Source organism: Crocodylus siamensis, chromosome 6 (assembly GCF_052110815.1).
Source record: "Crocodylus siamensis isolate JL-2025a chromosome 6, ASM5211081v1, whole genome shotgun sequence".
NCBI classification, from domain to species: domain Eukaryota; kingdom Metazoa; phylum Chordata; order Crocodylia; family Crocodylidae; genus Crocodylus; species Crocodylus siamensis.
The window spans coordinates 70439219-70455700 of NC_143400.1; the positions used below are offsets into that span (position 1 = coordinate 70439219).

The following is a 16482-nucleotide window of genomic DNA, read 5'->3' on the forward strand; positions in this document are numbered from 1 at the left end:
ACTGGAGCACCATGATTGCTCAAACAACCGTGCCAGGGGCTCTGGCCAAATCTGGCCAATTCTGACACTGGCCAATTCTTTCAGCACCCTTGGATGAAGTTTCATAGTTTGTAGGGTCGGAAGGGACCTGAGCAGATCATCAAGTCCAACCCCCTGCCATAGCAGGAAAGAGTACGGGGGTCAAACGACCCCAACAAGGTGTTTGTCTAGCCTTGTCTTAAAGACCCCCAGGTTAGGAGCCAGCACCACTTCGCTTGGAAGTTGGTTCCAGTTCCTAGCCTCCCTGACAGTGAAATAGCGCCTCCTGATGTCTAATTTGAATTTACCCTCTGCCAGCTTGTGGCTGTTATTTCTAGTCACTCCTGGTACTGCTCAGGGGACCAGGGAGTCCCGCAATGCCTGCTGGTCCCCCTCTGACTAGTTTGTAAAAGGCCACTAGATCCCCCCTCAGCCTTCTCTCAGTTCATCCAGGCCCACTGATTTGAAAACATCCAGTCCCTCCAAGTGCCCCTTCACTAAGTCTGTGCTAACAGTTGGTGGGTTGGTATCCCTCCTGTGCCTGTCTGTGATCCATTTGGGAGATTTGTCTTAGTCTGTGTCTAGTAATGTAGATGCAAATAACTCGTTGAAGACCTCAGCTTTGTCCCCCCTCTCTGTCACCAGTTGCCCCTAGTTTGTCCTTTTGGGGTCCTGTGCTACCCTGCACCTCACTTTTGCTCCCTATATACCTGAAGAAGGACTTTTTGTTGTCCTTAATTTTTGTTGCCAGCCTAAATTCCAATCCTGGTTTGGTCTTCCTAACTGATTCCCTGCAAGTGCGAGCCAGGGAGGTGTACTCCTCCTTGGTAGCTGCCCTCTGTTTCCACAGCCTGTATACCTCATTCTCTGCCTTTAGGCTTTCCTGAACTTTCCTGTTCAACCAAGAGGGCTTCTTGGCCCCTTTGCCCCCTTTTATGCACCATAGGATTGTCTCCTTCTGTGCCAGTAGGATTGCTCCCTTGAGGAACGACCACCCTTCCTGGACCCCCATTTCGCCAATGCTCTTGAGCTTTAATGCTTCACTAACTAATCTCCTGGGCACACTGAAGTTAGCCTTTCTGAAGTCTAGCACTTCAGCCTCGCTGGTTAGTTTACCCACCCTTCACTGGATAGTGAATTCAGTCAATTGTTGGTCACTATCCCCTAGGTTACCTTGTACCTGCAGATTCCCCACTAGGTCATCCCCTGTAGCTAGCACCAAGTCCAGCAAGGTGATTCCCCTAGTGGGATCATATACCTCCTGTGTTAGGTGGAGGTCCTGAATGCAGGTTAAGAACCTATGTAAGTGGTTAGATTTGGCTGACTGCTCCTCCCAGCAGATGTCAGGGTAGTTTTGTCATGGGTGACCTAACCATATCTCTCGACCATACGGCCTCTGAGAGCTGTCTGGAGAATTCCAGGTCTAGCTCATCTTTCTGGTGTGGCAGTCTATAGTAGACCCCCACTACCCCCACTTTCCTCCCAACCCCTTGAATCCTGACCCACAGTATTTTGGTTTGGCCCTCCTCTGATTCCATCTTGATTATAAAGGATGTATATTGTTCCTTAACATAGAGAGCAACATCCCTCCCCACGTTTTTTCCCCACTCTATCCCACCTGCACAACCTGTAACCCTCAATGCCTACTGCCCAGTCATGAGTAGGGTTCTATCAGGTTTCAATTTGTCCAACCAGGTTGAAGTTGTTGCTTGCAAACATGAGTGCAAGCTCCTCCTGCTTTTTCCCTGGCATTAGTGTAGAGGGCCAATGACAGAGATACTCTGGCTGGCTACCAGAGTGTCTCTGTGGAGGACTGAGCCTCTGGTTGCTCCCTACTTTTTTCTCCTGCGGGTTTTTTTTTGACCCCTGGATATCCTGCGGTCTAATTTTGCCCCTGTGCTGCAAATTTGCAGCGCTGGGAGCATTTATTCATTCCTGCTTGTGCCTCTTGCTTTGAGACGCTGCAAGACACACATGCATGCTCGTGTGGACATGCCCTGGTTGTCTTGGCAGCCAATCACAGTGCTTACTGAAGTAACCAATCAGAGTGCTCCGGACAGACAGACAGACAGCAGGCTTTGCTGAAAGAAAAAAAAAAAAGTGGTGAGGGGCCTGATTCCCCTGCACAGTGCAGCCTGCCCAAGCGAGCTGCTGCCATGTCATGCAGGGGGACCCAGTGCTTCCCTCCATGGTGGCAGAGCTCCCTAGGGCCACCTGGGTGGGGTACTAGCTGTGTGGGTGCAACCCCAGCTTGCAGGCAGCACCCCTCCAGATCCAGTTGTGCACGGGGTGCTGGAAGCCCAGGCATGCTCAGGGAAACTCGGGGTTGGCGGGCTTCCAGCGCCCTGTGCATTGTTCTCACCACCTGGGACTACCCGGGAATGGATTAGGTAGCCAGAGAAGGTGGCAGGAGGGCAGCGGGGTTGGTGCCTTTTGAGAGTGAGAAGTTTTGATTCCGTTATGGTATTTAGTCAAAGGATAACTAAAAAATTTTGTATTTAAAGAAATATTTTTGCAATAAGAATTGAATCACAAATGTTTTGTGAGTTTCAGGTAGTTTTACACATGCATCCTTGCAAGAACAGTATAGAATAATATTTTTAGTGTTATTGTGCAAACAAATGAATCCATACAAAACTTGCTTTGTTTTGAGTTCCTTATAATAATACTCCAAACTTGAGCCACTTTTGTCAGGATTGTTGCTGACATTTACAAACCTTTCAACAAAGCAGGGCAGGTTTTGGCTGAGTTTCAAGGAGTGTGTAAGGCAACACAACTCTAGACAAAGTACAGGAATGGGTTTCAGATAATTGAGACATAATAAGCATGGACCTCCTTGGCTATTTTTTGTGTTTTTTCTACGTAAAATGTCACTTTAAGCAAACCTAAACCGGCACCCACAGACCAGCCCAGCTCAGCCCCACAGTCTCAGCCCCAGGTGAGGCAGGCGGATGGCTGGGGCTGGGTTCTTCCCAGCCAGCTGTGGCTTGGGCTGGGGCCACAGGAGATGTGCACTTAGATTGCTCTCAGCTCCCCATGCCTAGGCCCAGCCAGGCTGTGACAGCGGCTGTAGCAGACAGGGCTCTCCCCCTCCTCCTTCTCTCCTCCTCCTCCTCCTCCTCCCCTGCCATGAGGAGGGGTCGGGGAGTTCTGTGCAGCACTGGCCTCAAGGTGGGGGAAAGTGGCTGCAAGAAGCCCTTGGTGGTTTTTTTCCCCAGCAGTACAGAGCCCCCCTGGTGAGTGAACCCTCCACTCTTTAGATTCTAATGCCTGTATGGGAGGGTCTGGCCAGGGCTTAGGCAGGGGCTGGACTAGACACTAGAGGACTGCTGGAGGTCCCTGCCAGCCCGACTTCCCTGTGATTTCCCCCTCCCCCACTTCGCTTCAGGCCCAGGGCTGGGGTCTGGCCATGCTTCCCGCCCCCCACCCCCCAAAAAAAAAAAAAAAGCCTGTCAAGGGCTGCTTCTCTCCTCCCACTCCAAGCACACTGTGGCTGGGGGCCAGGGTGGAGATTTAAACCCCTACCTAATCATACTCAGGCTGCTGGGGCCTGGCCAGACCCAACCCCCCTAGCTCAGCTTCCCTCCAGCCTTCTGGCCACTGGAGGAGGGGCTCTAGTGCCCCCCCTCCCCCCGGCTTCTAGCCTGAGCCACTACAGGCACATGCCTGCATTCCCAGAATCAAAAGCGAATGGCTGTTTGCTTCTCAGTCCAATCTATGCAGGTTAGACTAACCTGCAAAGATTGAATTGATTCAGGCTCAGCCTTTTTTAATGTCTGTACTTAGCCATAAGGAGAGGCTGAGGGAACTGGGCTTATTTAGTCTAGAGAAGAGAACACTGAGGGGATTTAATAGCAGCCTTCAAGTACCTGCACCCTGCGGAAGTTTAAAAGAGGATGGTGCTAGACAATTCTCCATGGTGGCAGATGACAAAACAAGGTAACCGTCTCAAGTTGCAGCAACGGAAGTTTAGATTAGATATTAGGAAAAAATTTCCCACTAGGAGGGTAGTAATGCACTAGAACAGAAAGGTTGTGAAATCTCCATTTTTGGAGGTTTTTAAGACCTGACTAGACAAATCTTTGGCTAGGATGATCTAGTTGGGGATGGTCCTACTTTGAGCATGGGGTGGAACTACATGACCTCCTGAGGTCCATTCAACCTTAATTTTCTCTGTTCAGGGGAGCTGGTTTCTGTTACCTGATGTGCCACTTTCATGGTGATTTGCTTAAAGTGAAGTTTTACTTAGGAAAAACACTAAAAATAGCCAAGGACGTTCCATGCTTGTTATGTCTCAGTTATTTTTTTATAAAATATGCTCAGTTTTTAACTAAATTATTTTTTTTCCCATTTGCCAGTCCTTCAAACTCAGCTTTGGATCTGAAATTCAGGCTTAGTTCTGACCCACAAATTGTAAAAAAATTGGGAGCCAAATTATGCCATCAGTTTTAGCTATACAACCTGATTATCCTCAGTGAGAGTAGCATAATTGTAAATGAGGGAAAATATGGTCCATAGTTGCATCATAGGAAACATTTCTATTAATGGTGCACAAAAATGAATAGAATTGAGCTCATAGTCTCATCATACATGTATTGGCTTTGTTGAACCAAAAAAGATACAGACTTTTTTTGTCCATAAAAAAATAAATATGAATTTAAGGACTTATTCTTCAGGGGTGAAAAAGGTCCATTTTCAGATGAAAAAGCACTTTTACTTTCTCTGAGCTACAGGAGAGGTTTCAAACATGCAGCTTGCAGAACCCTGCACATGTAGCACACAGGTGCCATGTGACCTGATCTATGCTGGCCCTGGAGCCAGTATGCAGAGCCACTCTGGTTGGGTGCCATATGCAGTGTGTGGCCTATGCTTGCACATTGGGGTACAGGCAGTGTTCCCAGTGTTAGGTCCAGCCTGCACACTGCAGGCAGCGCAAGCCTTGGAGTGGGATGCATGCTGCCCATAGCACAGGGAGCCAGCATGGGGAAGATGATTCTGGCTTGGCCCTGCACCGAATCTTGCTGTGTACATGGTAGAAAAACATACTTGGTCAATCCTTCTGGATAATGGTGTATGCGTGAGAGGTCACCTAGACCTTTGACACATATACCTAGGCAGGAGTTTGGAGGAGTGGAGGCTGCCCAGACCCTCCACAGGTCACTGAGAATCCAAATGCTGGACTGAGACCATATTTTCAGTGCCTCCGTGGCTCTAGTTGTATAAGTGTTCAGGAATTGAACCCAGGTCTCCTGTGTGGCAGATAAGGATTCTACCACTGAACCACAGGGGAAGCCATCCATACTTGGATATTTCTGAGGGATTCATTGATTAAAATAGAAGATGGTTTATCTTTCTTTGTTCATTAAAATGGTTGCATTGTATTAATTAGCCTTCTAAAATATATCGGATCAAAATTGCTTTTTGCTTGATAAGTAATCTTGATGTTTTGGATAACTTAAGTATACAAAGCTCCTATTGAGTAGCAAAGTATGTCTAGATATTGATCGACTATCTGAGTATTTATGCATGCCCATTTGTATTGGAAACTAAGTTTGAAAATTTGCTCGTCTTTGGGTGAATATGACTTGGAATTTTATAGCAAACATTTTGTTACCAGAAGAAGAACAGGTTAAGAAATTGAATAATTCAATTATCTGTCAAGGTGAAAAAAATGCTTGACATCATAAAATTGCTCATGAAGTCCAAAACCTGCTTTTCTTCCAAGCACTGGGAAGCACTGGGTTTATTTTATAGCAATTTAGGGTGATAGCAGAACAAAACTACTGAGCACTTCAGACAGAAAATATAAACAAGAGTTGTTTTCTTGATGTAAGATTACAGTATATCTATTAGATACTTCCCTCTTTTCCTTCCGATGTAGATGCAGTATAGGAATGAACTTTGAAACACAGGGCTAGCATAATGTTTTTAAAAAATAGATTGATTTCCAAGAACTGGTTTATAAGGTAAATCCATATTTGAAAAGACGGAGGTAAATATATTCCTATTAAGAGTGAGAACAGGAACCATTAAAACCAAATGCTGAGCACCCTTATTTTAAATCTTGACCATAATATCACCAAGTGCTATATAATTAAACAGTTAAAAATAAAGACTGTAGTTTACATGTTTATACTGTGTCTGTAAAGACTGAAACCAGAAAATGAAATAGTTATTTGTTTTGAGGCCCAGCAGGTAAAATTGAAAGCGTGTCCATTCAAATCCATACCACTTTAACTGTGCCCTGCCCTATTTTTAAAGCAAGGTTCTACTGTGAAGGGGGAATCTAAAATGGGATTGTGATGTTCCTTCATTTTCTTGCCTCAATGTATTTATTCTTTATCCAGAGATGGCTCATGATAAATTGGTCTGGTGGTCTCTGTCCTTTTCCCACTGCTCATTACAAAACCACTCACATACTGGCATTCTCCTTGACTTAACAGAGAAGTAGGTGACTATCTTTTCATCCCTAGGTGAATCTTCAGTATGGGCTTGAAGTACATTGATGGGGCCCCTGCTCATGTTCTTCAAGTGAAACATTGCATTTGAGGAAGTGTAAAGATGTAGAAAAAAATACATTGTGAGAACAAAACTATTAAAATGCAAGTATAGAAGAAGACTGGAATATGAGAATTATTTAATACAGGTCCTTAATTATCCTTCTCTATCAGTCTTCATTTATGTCTTTCCTTTGGGGTCAGTGGCCTTACTCCTTTTGGATTGCTCCAGAAAGGCTAGTTTTCATATGCTCATCAGTGGATATATTGTTGAAATCAATGGAACTTCTTGAGGAGTAAGGTGCTGCTCAAGATGATCAAAGGTGATAAGAATGGCCTTTATATCTATTGTCCCTTTTCAGTTATTTTGCCTGCAAATGCTATTGGGATAATTACAAGTGTTTATTCCTGATGATAAATACCTGGCATCATTCAGATGACTTCTCTTGTTTACTAGTCAGAAGTAGTAGTCAGAATCTCTGTTTGACGCTACCTACCTATTGCCATTCAAGACAGCATTTTCAATAGTCACACACTTATAGTCAAAATGTTGGGGAGGGGGGCAGGGACATCTGTGCTGTTGGGATTTTTTCTGTTTGTGTTTTTTTGTTGTTGTTGCCATGCTGCATTATTTACAACTAAATCTACAGTGTTATCTGAAATGCATCGGTAAATCTGAATGATGCACAGATTTCTAGATAATTTGTCATATCTTGCTTCCAATATGCCGCTGAAATACCTACATAATCTGTTTTCCTGTCAATCTTGATTTAAGGGTGAAATGGAGTTTTTTGTAATTTGTAAATACAGCAGCATGTAAATTTCACTTAAGTTACAAAAAAGTCTTAGTAGAATCTTGTCCATCTGCTCTTCTTACAAAAGGTAATAAAATCTAGGTCTACCTTTAATAAAATAGTAGTAATGTTGAGATGTTCAATATTGGGTGTCCCACTTGAGATACTCTAAAGGGGCCTCCTTTTCAGAGGGCTCTGAGTTTCAGTGCTTATGGAATGTATTACAGCATCTTTATATGGTCAGATCCAAAGCCCACTGAAATCTATGGTAAAGAGTCCATTAATATTCAGTGTTCTTTGGATCATGCTCATACAGAAGTTGGGACAGCTGTTTATTATGAATAATATGTTTGTTGTATGATTATTTTGTTCTCCCTCTTACTTTTATTCAGTCCTTCTGCTGCATTTTGCTAATATCCTAGCCCACAGGTTGGCAGCATATGGCTGGTGGGTCATATCTAATTCACAAGAGCTTGTATCCAGCCTGTTAAGTGTAAGTGAGCAAGTGAAGGGGGGCACAGAGCAGGCAAGGGAATATAGAAGCAGGGAATTGATAAGGGGTAAAAGATTGGAAGCCTGCAGTGACAGCTGCCACATCTCAAGCATCTAGCTCACCACTGTAAAAGGTTGCTGACCCCTGTCCTAGACTGTGAGGCTTCTGGAGCAGGAACTGGTCTGTGTGCATGTAAGGCACCTGACACAATGAGCTCTGATTCTACTGAGGGCATTATGTTATTTATATTACGATATAAACAATAACTGTATTATAGGCAGTAATAACTAAACTAGAGGTGCAAAAATAAACAACCCTACATTGTTAGTAGAGATCTTAATTTGTAATTGTTTGTTGATTTATTAGTTTGCAGTAGGTGGCCTGGTCATGCGTGTAGATTAGTACATTTGTATTTCATTATTTGAGAGACAGTGATACCAGTGTGGTATTTCCTGATTGTGTTTATTTTATCACCATTGCTTTGTGTTACAGTTTAACCTGTTTTAAAATTACTGTTTTCCCCCTACAGTGGCCATATTGTGCTAATCCCAGAGTTCAGTCTTCCTTTGGAATACTATTTAATTCCATTCCTGATTATAGTGGGGATCTGCCTTATACTCATCGTCATATTTATGGTAGGTGTTGATCTTTTGAATAATCTTTCTCCATAGACAAAAATAAAAGTTACAGGACTATGGCTCATTGTAGTTAATCATGCTTTTCAAGAACCAAACAACTAGAAAGAGTTTTATGCAAAATCTAAACTAATAATGCCCACTGTTAACCACCCAGTTATTTTCTCAATACACAATAAATCTTTTTCTTTTTGTTATCTTCTGTTTATTTATCTTCTGTAATTATTCTTTTTGTTGTTAGCCACGTTCTGCTTTATCTTAAATACATAACTGTTGTTAAAGAGTTGTTCTGGCTAGGTGAATGACAAGTTGCAGTAGCCAGCAGAGGCACTAAGTTGTTTCTTTCTAGAACCCAGTTGCATAGGGACATCATGAATAAATCCCTGCTGACTGCAGACCAGCAATGTGTGCTACAATTTTTTCAACAAAGCCTTTCTTCAGATGTATTCCTCCTTAGTCTGTACTAGTTCTTGTGTCTCATTGGCAGTGACTGATTAAATGGTGTGTGCGCTGTAGAGTGAATACTTGGAAGACTAATCATTTAAATAAGAACTCTCTGTCTCTCTTGGATCTGCACTTCACAATTGCATTGGAGATTCCAGTTGCTAACCTAGTGTCAGCCTCATGAAAACATTTACTTTTCGTTCCTGAAAACTGTACTGAGTTTGTAGTAGTCTAGCACTGCATTCAACCTTGTACTTGGGGTAAAGACCTTATAGGAGGAGTCTCTTCCATGAACATTTGGAAGATACCTGTCATCTGTTGTAAACTGCATTGGAAAAGCTAAAGAATTTCTGTTCAGAAATGTACTCCTGAACCCCTGGGATAAACCATCTGTTGCAGAGATTATTTAACAATTTACTGGGAAAGGGAAAATTCCATCAGAAGCAGGAAATCACCTCAAAATTCCCATCGCTTTGATTGCAGAATTATAATAAGGAGCTGCTGAGAGCCCATGAAAAGTTCCATCTCGCACATTGCTGTTCTTCACAAAGAACTATGCTGGAGGCTATTTATGCTTTGAATTTGAACTTTCCAATTCAGTTCTTAGCTGGGCAAGGTATTCATGTGTGAAACTCACTTTTTAGTTATTCCCTTGTGATACAAGTCTTTGGCTATTCATCTTTCTTCCAGTACAGTATTCTGCACAGTTTATTTTTTCTCATCTATAATCAGCATTTTTAAAAATGTCTGTTCTGGCCCCTTTAGCACAATTAGAATTATACAGACATCAAGAGAAACCCAGCCATTTTTCCTGTCCTTAAAGAAAACCTGGGATAACATGGTACCTCATCAGTGCTGTACTTTGCCTCTCCTGCCATATTAGGTAAATTGGGAGGCTTTGTAGATGTTTTGAAGATCAGATTCAGGCTGCTACTGGCCAGGCGATGAGTAAATACCAAAGTTTTGAGCCCCAATGGAGAAGATCCTAGTTAGAGATGCTTCTCTTAAACCTTCAGTGCTTCAGCTTGGGCATGTTTGTTTATCTGTTTGGTTTGTAGCTGCAGTCAAAAAATAAACAAGATAGTTAGATGTCTAAGGAAAATATGGAGAATACGATGTAAAGTATTACAAAGCTCCTATGTAAATTGATGGTACTAGAGTTATATTTCATCTAGAGTAGGACTATCCAACTTGAGAATGGCTAGGGACTGTATACTGCACCATACAGATACATACATACATATGGCCTCCGGCCATATTCCACATAAGCTGTGCACAATACATGCTGAAATCCCTGGTGTGCAAGCAGCGTAAGTCCCCTGCCACCATTATAGGAGCAGCATGAGACCCTTTTCTGCCACTGTCACTTGTGTGAGCCCCACCTCATTCACTTCTATGGTTGTGAGCGGCATGAGCCCCACCTGCACTGCCTTATGGACAGCACAAGCCCCCCTTGCTGCCATGTGGGCAGCAAGCTTATTGAGTCCCTTCCTACTATGCTGTCCTGCCTTAGAGACCATGGCCACTGCTGCAGCAGCATGAGCAATGAGGGAAGCAGCACTTAGGGGGGGAGAGCCTGCAGGATATACATTAACTCCTCGTGAGTCAGGTGTTGCCCACGGGCCACCTGGACAATCCTGATCTAGAACACTAGGTGTAATGGTGGTCATCCCATCTCAGAAACAACTCTAATTGTTGAATTAGAGAGAGGTTTCAGAAAGGAAACAAGAATATTTACATGACATGGAAAGTCTCTTTCCTAAAGACAACTTGAAAAAAATGGCATGTGGTATCTTACAAAGGAGGGAAGGAGGAGGGCATGTGGGAAAAGTATATAAAATAATGAGTACTTTAGAAAAACGAAATTGGAAGTTTTAGGATCATTTTGTAGCCATGTTGGTCTAAGGACATAGGCAGACAAGGTTCTTTGGGTAGATGTGATATCTTTTATTAGACCAACTAAATAGTTGGAAAAATTGTTCTTTGCAAGCTTTCAGGCACAAACACCCTTCTTCAGGCATAGGGAAAGTCTGTTGGTGTTTGCGTGCTTTACTGGGTAGAATAGAAGCCAAATTGCAAAATTCAGGTCTGTGAATATACATATGCATGGCAGTAAGGTTCAAAGTTAATGGGAGACTATAGGTGTGAAAAGGTAGTTGGGAGTGTGGGGGAGGGAAAAGGGAGAAGGTGATAAAGTGTAGCTGGTAAAATGCAGACAGGTTATGTGGGGTTATTGGATGGCAGGCAGGTTATAATGTGCCATAAATCGAATGTCTATATTTAGCCCATAATTTTTGTATCCAGTAGATGTATGAAGTGAAGTTCATAGGCTTGTCTATGAAAGGTGTCTTGTAAATTTCCTTTGAGGACTAGAACTGAACCTTGTCTGCCAAATTGGAAGTTTGAAATTTCACTGTGTTTTCCACAATGATGCCTTTTGATTAAAGAGGCTTCCTTCTAAGTCCTTCTTCACATCTTCTTTTAGCATTTTGCTACCAGTTTCACAACTCACCCTCCATCTTGGGTGTTAGGGCACCTTCATAAATTTCATTTGGACTTCAGGGTTTATCTTTTGGGCTGGAAATGAACTTTGATGGGCTGAGTTATATAGATAAGTTCAGCAAGGAATAAGACTGATCTGACAAAAGTGTAGGCTGATCCCTTCAGAAGTCCACCCCTCCTTAGAATTGCAGCTGTTATTCTGACTGAAAATGACAGTATCCTTTATTGTAAACTATATTAAGCATGTTGTAGGAATTACATGCTCATTTGAAAGTTTTTGGGATGTCAGTTGAATCTCTAAGCAGAGGTTGTGCAGAAAAGTTGGACAGTTTCCTCCATTTAGGTATGCCTTAACACATTTTTAAGGTATTACACCAGCATAGAAAAATGGCACTGGTCAAAATTAGCACAGGTTTCGGACAGTTGTGTGGGAGAGCAGCATGGTGGAGTTCAACTCAGTTCCATGAAAGCTCTGTTCTCCACTTACAGGTTTAAAAAGTTAACTATCTGTACAAGCTCAGAAGGATAAATAATTGCAAAGTAAGACTAATTGTCGGGGGCAAGCTAGTCAAATGAAGAGGTAGATGTAACACTGAGACTTCAGCCTCAGGTTTATTTGCTTGTGTATTGGAAGTAAGTTGGGGGAAATTCTAGGTTTGTAAATTTCTGTGGATTTAACTTTATAAATGTGAACTAAGTGTAAGCTACTTAGGGAAATAGTGGCTCTGAGTGGTATAGACCATCCCTTCTATTAATCACTTTGCTAACCATGAAATCTGATAAGGGTCCGTTAAAATGTCATGACATGCTGCTTGTGGATATTTTCATGTGGGACTGTATAAGGTAGGGATACAAGTTTTTAAGGTGAGCTGCAGGAAACAGCGGAATGCTCACAGAGATATGCTGAGCTATATTGTGTGCTGAAGAATCCCAAGCCCCTATTTTTGTGAAGGATCAAACAGAATTGTACTAAAATTGTATTCAAGATATTGATATACTTTTACAAAGGTGAAGTGGGTACCTAGTGCAGGTAGTATGAAAAACAGGATTTACCATATACCCACTTAACATAGAGTTGTCTAAGGACATTTCAGGTCAGTTTTGTTTTAATTAGGAAGCATTTTCACTAGGAGCTAATTTTGGCTTATACCAAAGGTAGGCATGTGAGGCAATAACATTTTAAAGGAATGTCAGAACCATTCTAACTTCCAAGCCTTGTAAATCAACTGTTTTTATACCCTTTTTGGGTTAATCTTTAGGTCCATAATTTTAAAATTTAAACAGATTAGTTTGGGATTTACATTGCACCAGTCTGCCTGTGCATGATGAAACGTAGCAGTTACCAGTTACTTTATTTCAGAGGTGTTCAACCCCTGGCCTGTGGTGTCTCACTTTCCAGCCTACAGTGCTCTCTATGGGTCTTGAAATTTGGGAGTGGAGGAGGGATAGCACTGCTCCCCTGCACCCAAATTTCCAAACCCATGGGGAACCTCAGACCTTGCACTCTAGATTGGGCAACCAAACTCAATATGCAGGGCCAGGTAGGGATGGTGTCAGGCCCCAGGGCCCAATCCAGGGTGGGGAGTGGGGGGAGGGCTGGAATGGGGTGGTGCCAGGCTGCCAGGGGTTCAATTAAAGTTTATGGGGTCAGGCTCCAGAGCCCAATCCCGGTGCCCAGGGCTCAATTTGGCATCACTTGTCTGGCCTATGAGACCAAAAAGTTGAGCACTAATGCTTTATTTAATTTATTTTATACTTTATTTCATTAATAAGGAAATAGAAATCCTAAAACTGTCCCCAAGGCAGAAAGTAATCCTTGCATAGTATGAATTTATTACGTCAGTGTAGACCATCTAAAGTTGAACTGACAAGGATATATCTCCTTAGAATTGCAGTTCCCAATTGTATTTCCTTCATCTCTATATTCCAAAAGCAAAGAGAAAAAAATAACTGCTAACCTGACCTCACAGAGCACAGCCACAATTCATTGCTCCCTTCAGGCCAGTTGTTGAAAACAATATAACCTGAACAAGCCAGGACAGTGATAGAGGTTTTGCACATTATTTAAACGCATTTATCTCCAGGGACAGGATTTCTCAATTAACCTATCTTCTTTCATACTATTTTGGAGGTACATTTTCAGGAAGACATTCAGTACAGTGTCTAGCTACAAATATGTCTGACATATGAGTTGATATGGTAGATATATTTCTACCATTAGATCTATGTCCAGTTCCCTTCATCTGGGGTCAGGAATAGGCATTTACTCAGATGTCTAATCAGGACTTTTGTGCAGACAGTGGACAGAACCAAGGTAGGATCCAGGCATTTTTTTCCAAAAGGTTTGTTTGGCTTGGTCCTCCTTCCTTTTATGCTGCATGACCAATTTCTTTCCATGCACTCCTGGTATTAAATAATACTAGGTAGTAAATTAGAGACTTGGGTCCACATGTAAGGTCAGAGTTTCTCTTGATAATTTTTCCCACAACTGGGAGAAAAGCGTCTGGATATCCAGTCTCCATACTGCAGCATGTTCTAAATATGTTATAAGTACATGGCCATGGGGCTAAAAGACAAGTTATTTTTTGTCATTCAGAGGTTGAACTTTCATCAAAAATCTCAGCTGAACTGGAGCTAGCTAATTGCACAGCTCCTCTGTATGGTTTCTGCTGCGTTGTCTGTCTAGTATTACCTTTATCAAAAAGGTGAGCCTTGCCATTTTCCAAGGTGTATTGTTCAAAGTCTCTGCTGTAGGTAAAGCTGTATCTTCATTTCCTTTCTCATTTTGGCCATGGAAATAACCTCAAGATACAAAGAGAGCGGCTTAGAAACAACGTAGAAAGATCTGAAGTTCTGTAAGGAAAAATGAGAAGGAACTATTCATAAGAGGCATGGCTAGGAATTTTGATGCCCTGGACAGGGAGGATAAAGAGATTGGGGTGCTGAGTGCCAGAGACCTAGGAGATGGAGCTAGAGTAAGAGGGCAGGGACCAAGCACTCACTTCCTTGCATAGGGCCACTGTGGGTTGCTGCTGCCTCAGCACGGGCTCCTCGGGTAACTGTCATTCTGGCACTGTCTCTAAAGTGGCACCTGGGACTAATGTTCCATTTGCTTATGCTTAGGTATACTGCTACTTTTCACTATGGTCAAAAGCAGCAAGATGAGAATCTGGTGTTAGAAAAACAGATGTAAAACCAGTGGAAGTGAAATTATGGTTGGGCCCAGCAAGTAATAATCAACTCTTTTTCACATTACCTTCAGGTTCATTGATCTCTGTAAGGGCTTGCAGCAGTGTGGCTATATGATAATTGGGAAAGACTTTGCCATTGTTTCCTAATAAAACTCTGGTCTTGTCTAAATGTATACTTTTAGCTTGGCAGGGTTATCTAGACATGGTGTGTTGCAAAATTAATCTGTTTCATTGCTATACGAACTTAAAGCCTGGGATTGACCTTTTTGTCCAGCCAGGGGCAATCCTGGCTGTATTCTCTTCCAGTCCTGGGGATATTTAACCTTAAGCAAATTTAAAATTGAGACTTATAAACAAAGTTGGCTATTTCATTGTTCTTTTGCTCTTTTGATGTACTATTTACATTTTCTTGTTTTCCCCGTCTGATTTCTTACAGATCACGAAATTTGTGCAAGACAGGCACAGAGCAAGAAGGAACCGGCTTCGAAAAGATCAACTTAAGAAACTTCCCGTACATAAATTTAAGAAAGGCAAGTGGATCTTTCTTGTTTTCTGTAAACAATCCAACTTAATTGGGCTTAAATAAATACTAATATCCATTAATTTTCCCATAGCTTTGAAAATTATTATAAGAATACTTAAGCTGGGTATCAGAGTTGGAATGAAATCAAATGGTAATAAAATAAGCAACTTGGTTCTGATTTGGCTCCCATTGGAGCTAAAGCGAAGTTCAATACATGCTTCAGTGGGAGCATGAGCAGACTCCGTGTGAACTGTTGTAGTTTAGAAGTTAGCTAATGTTTTATATTTGATAAGGTTAGTTCAGAATGTAGGATCTTTTTCCATATTTCATGTAGGTTAACTTCCTTGCCCTGGTCCCTCCTGCTTTTTCCCATTATATTAACAGTCACCACAGTGAATCATTTGGACACTGATTTTTATGTTATTTTATCAAGTGTCTGAAAACAGGTAAGCATGTGTGGCACATATCTTACCAAACATTTTGGCAAGACTCCAGAAGCAACTACTTTGTGAATATGACCTGCCTAGTTTTCATGGTGGTGGTGTTCTTTCTTTCTTTCCACTCCCGATCTAATTTGAAAATATTGTTATATGGAATAAGTCACATTTCATAGATTTCATAGACATTAGGGCTGGAAGGGACCTCGGGAGATCGAGTCCAGCCCCCTGCCCAAAGGGCAGGAAGTCAGCTGGGGTCATAGGATCCCAGCAAGATAAGCATCCAATTTACTCTTGAAGGTGTTCAATGTACTTGAACCACCTCCACTGTCCTTTTGATTTCCAGTTGACCAAACAATAGGGCCATATCAGATTTTCCTCGTAGTTACACTAGTGAAGATATAGTGCCAGATTTATACCAGTCTGAGATCAAACTATAGGTATAGAAATAGCCCACAGGAATCTGAGCCTTACCATTCACCTTTTTTAATATTAACTTTTCAGTGAATGCTGTTGTTTCATTGCTCCTTATATGTGAATGCTGCGTATTGCTTTTCTTCTTTCTAAGAAGTGGGTAAGTCAGATATGAGCTTTAGGGTAGATTGAGCCCTTAGTCTAAGACTTAAGGACGGGGTGCTGTCTAATGACATTATCCCAGAAGAAGCATGAGAAAGGAGTTGTTTTTCAGAAAGGTGTAACACCTCTCCATACTCCCTCCTTGCACTGAGGCAGCAGGGGAATAATTTACATCCATTTTGGGGTGTAGCATACGGTTTGTACTGCTAGCTGGCATATAGATCTGGGGCCACTCTGTACTTACTTGTGGGGAAGGCAGTATTAAGCATGCAGCCCTTGCTTTCCCTCCTGTACATGTAGCCATAGTCAAAAAGGGTTCAGGGTAATTTCACAGTGAGGTGGTAGACCACATAATACAGAGGCACAGTGTAG

General features: G+C 42.2%; 1 protein-coding gene across 1 annotated transcript in view; it reads left to right on the plus strand.

Moving 5' to 3' along the window:
- RNF13 (ring finger protein 13) overlaps positions 1–16482 on the plus strand; it is a 150594-nt gene that overhangs the window by 110866 nt on the left and 23246 nt on the right. Inside the window, exons 8-9 of the mRNA XM_090051568.1 lie at positions 8332–8437; positions 15011–15104. Of these exons, the coding sequence (XP_089907694.1) occupies positions 8332–8437; positions 15011–15104 (200 nt within the window). The remainder of the gene's footprint in view (positions 1–8331; positions 8438–15010; positions 15105–16482) is intronic.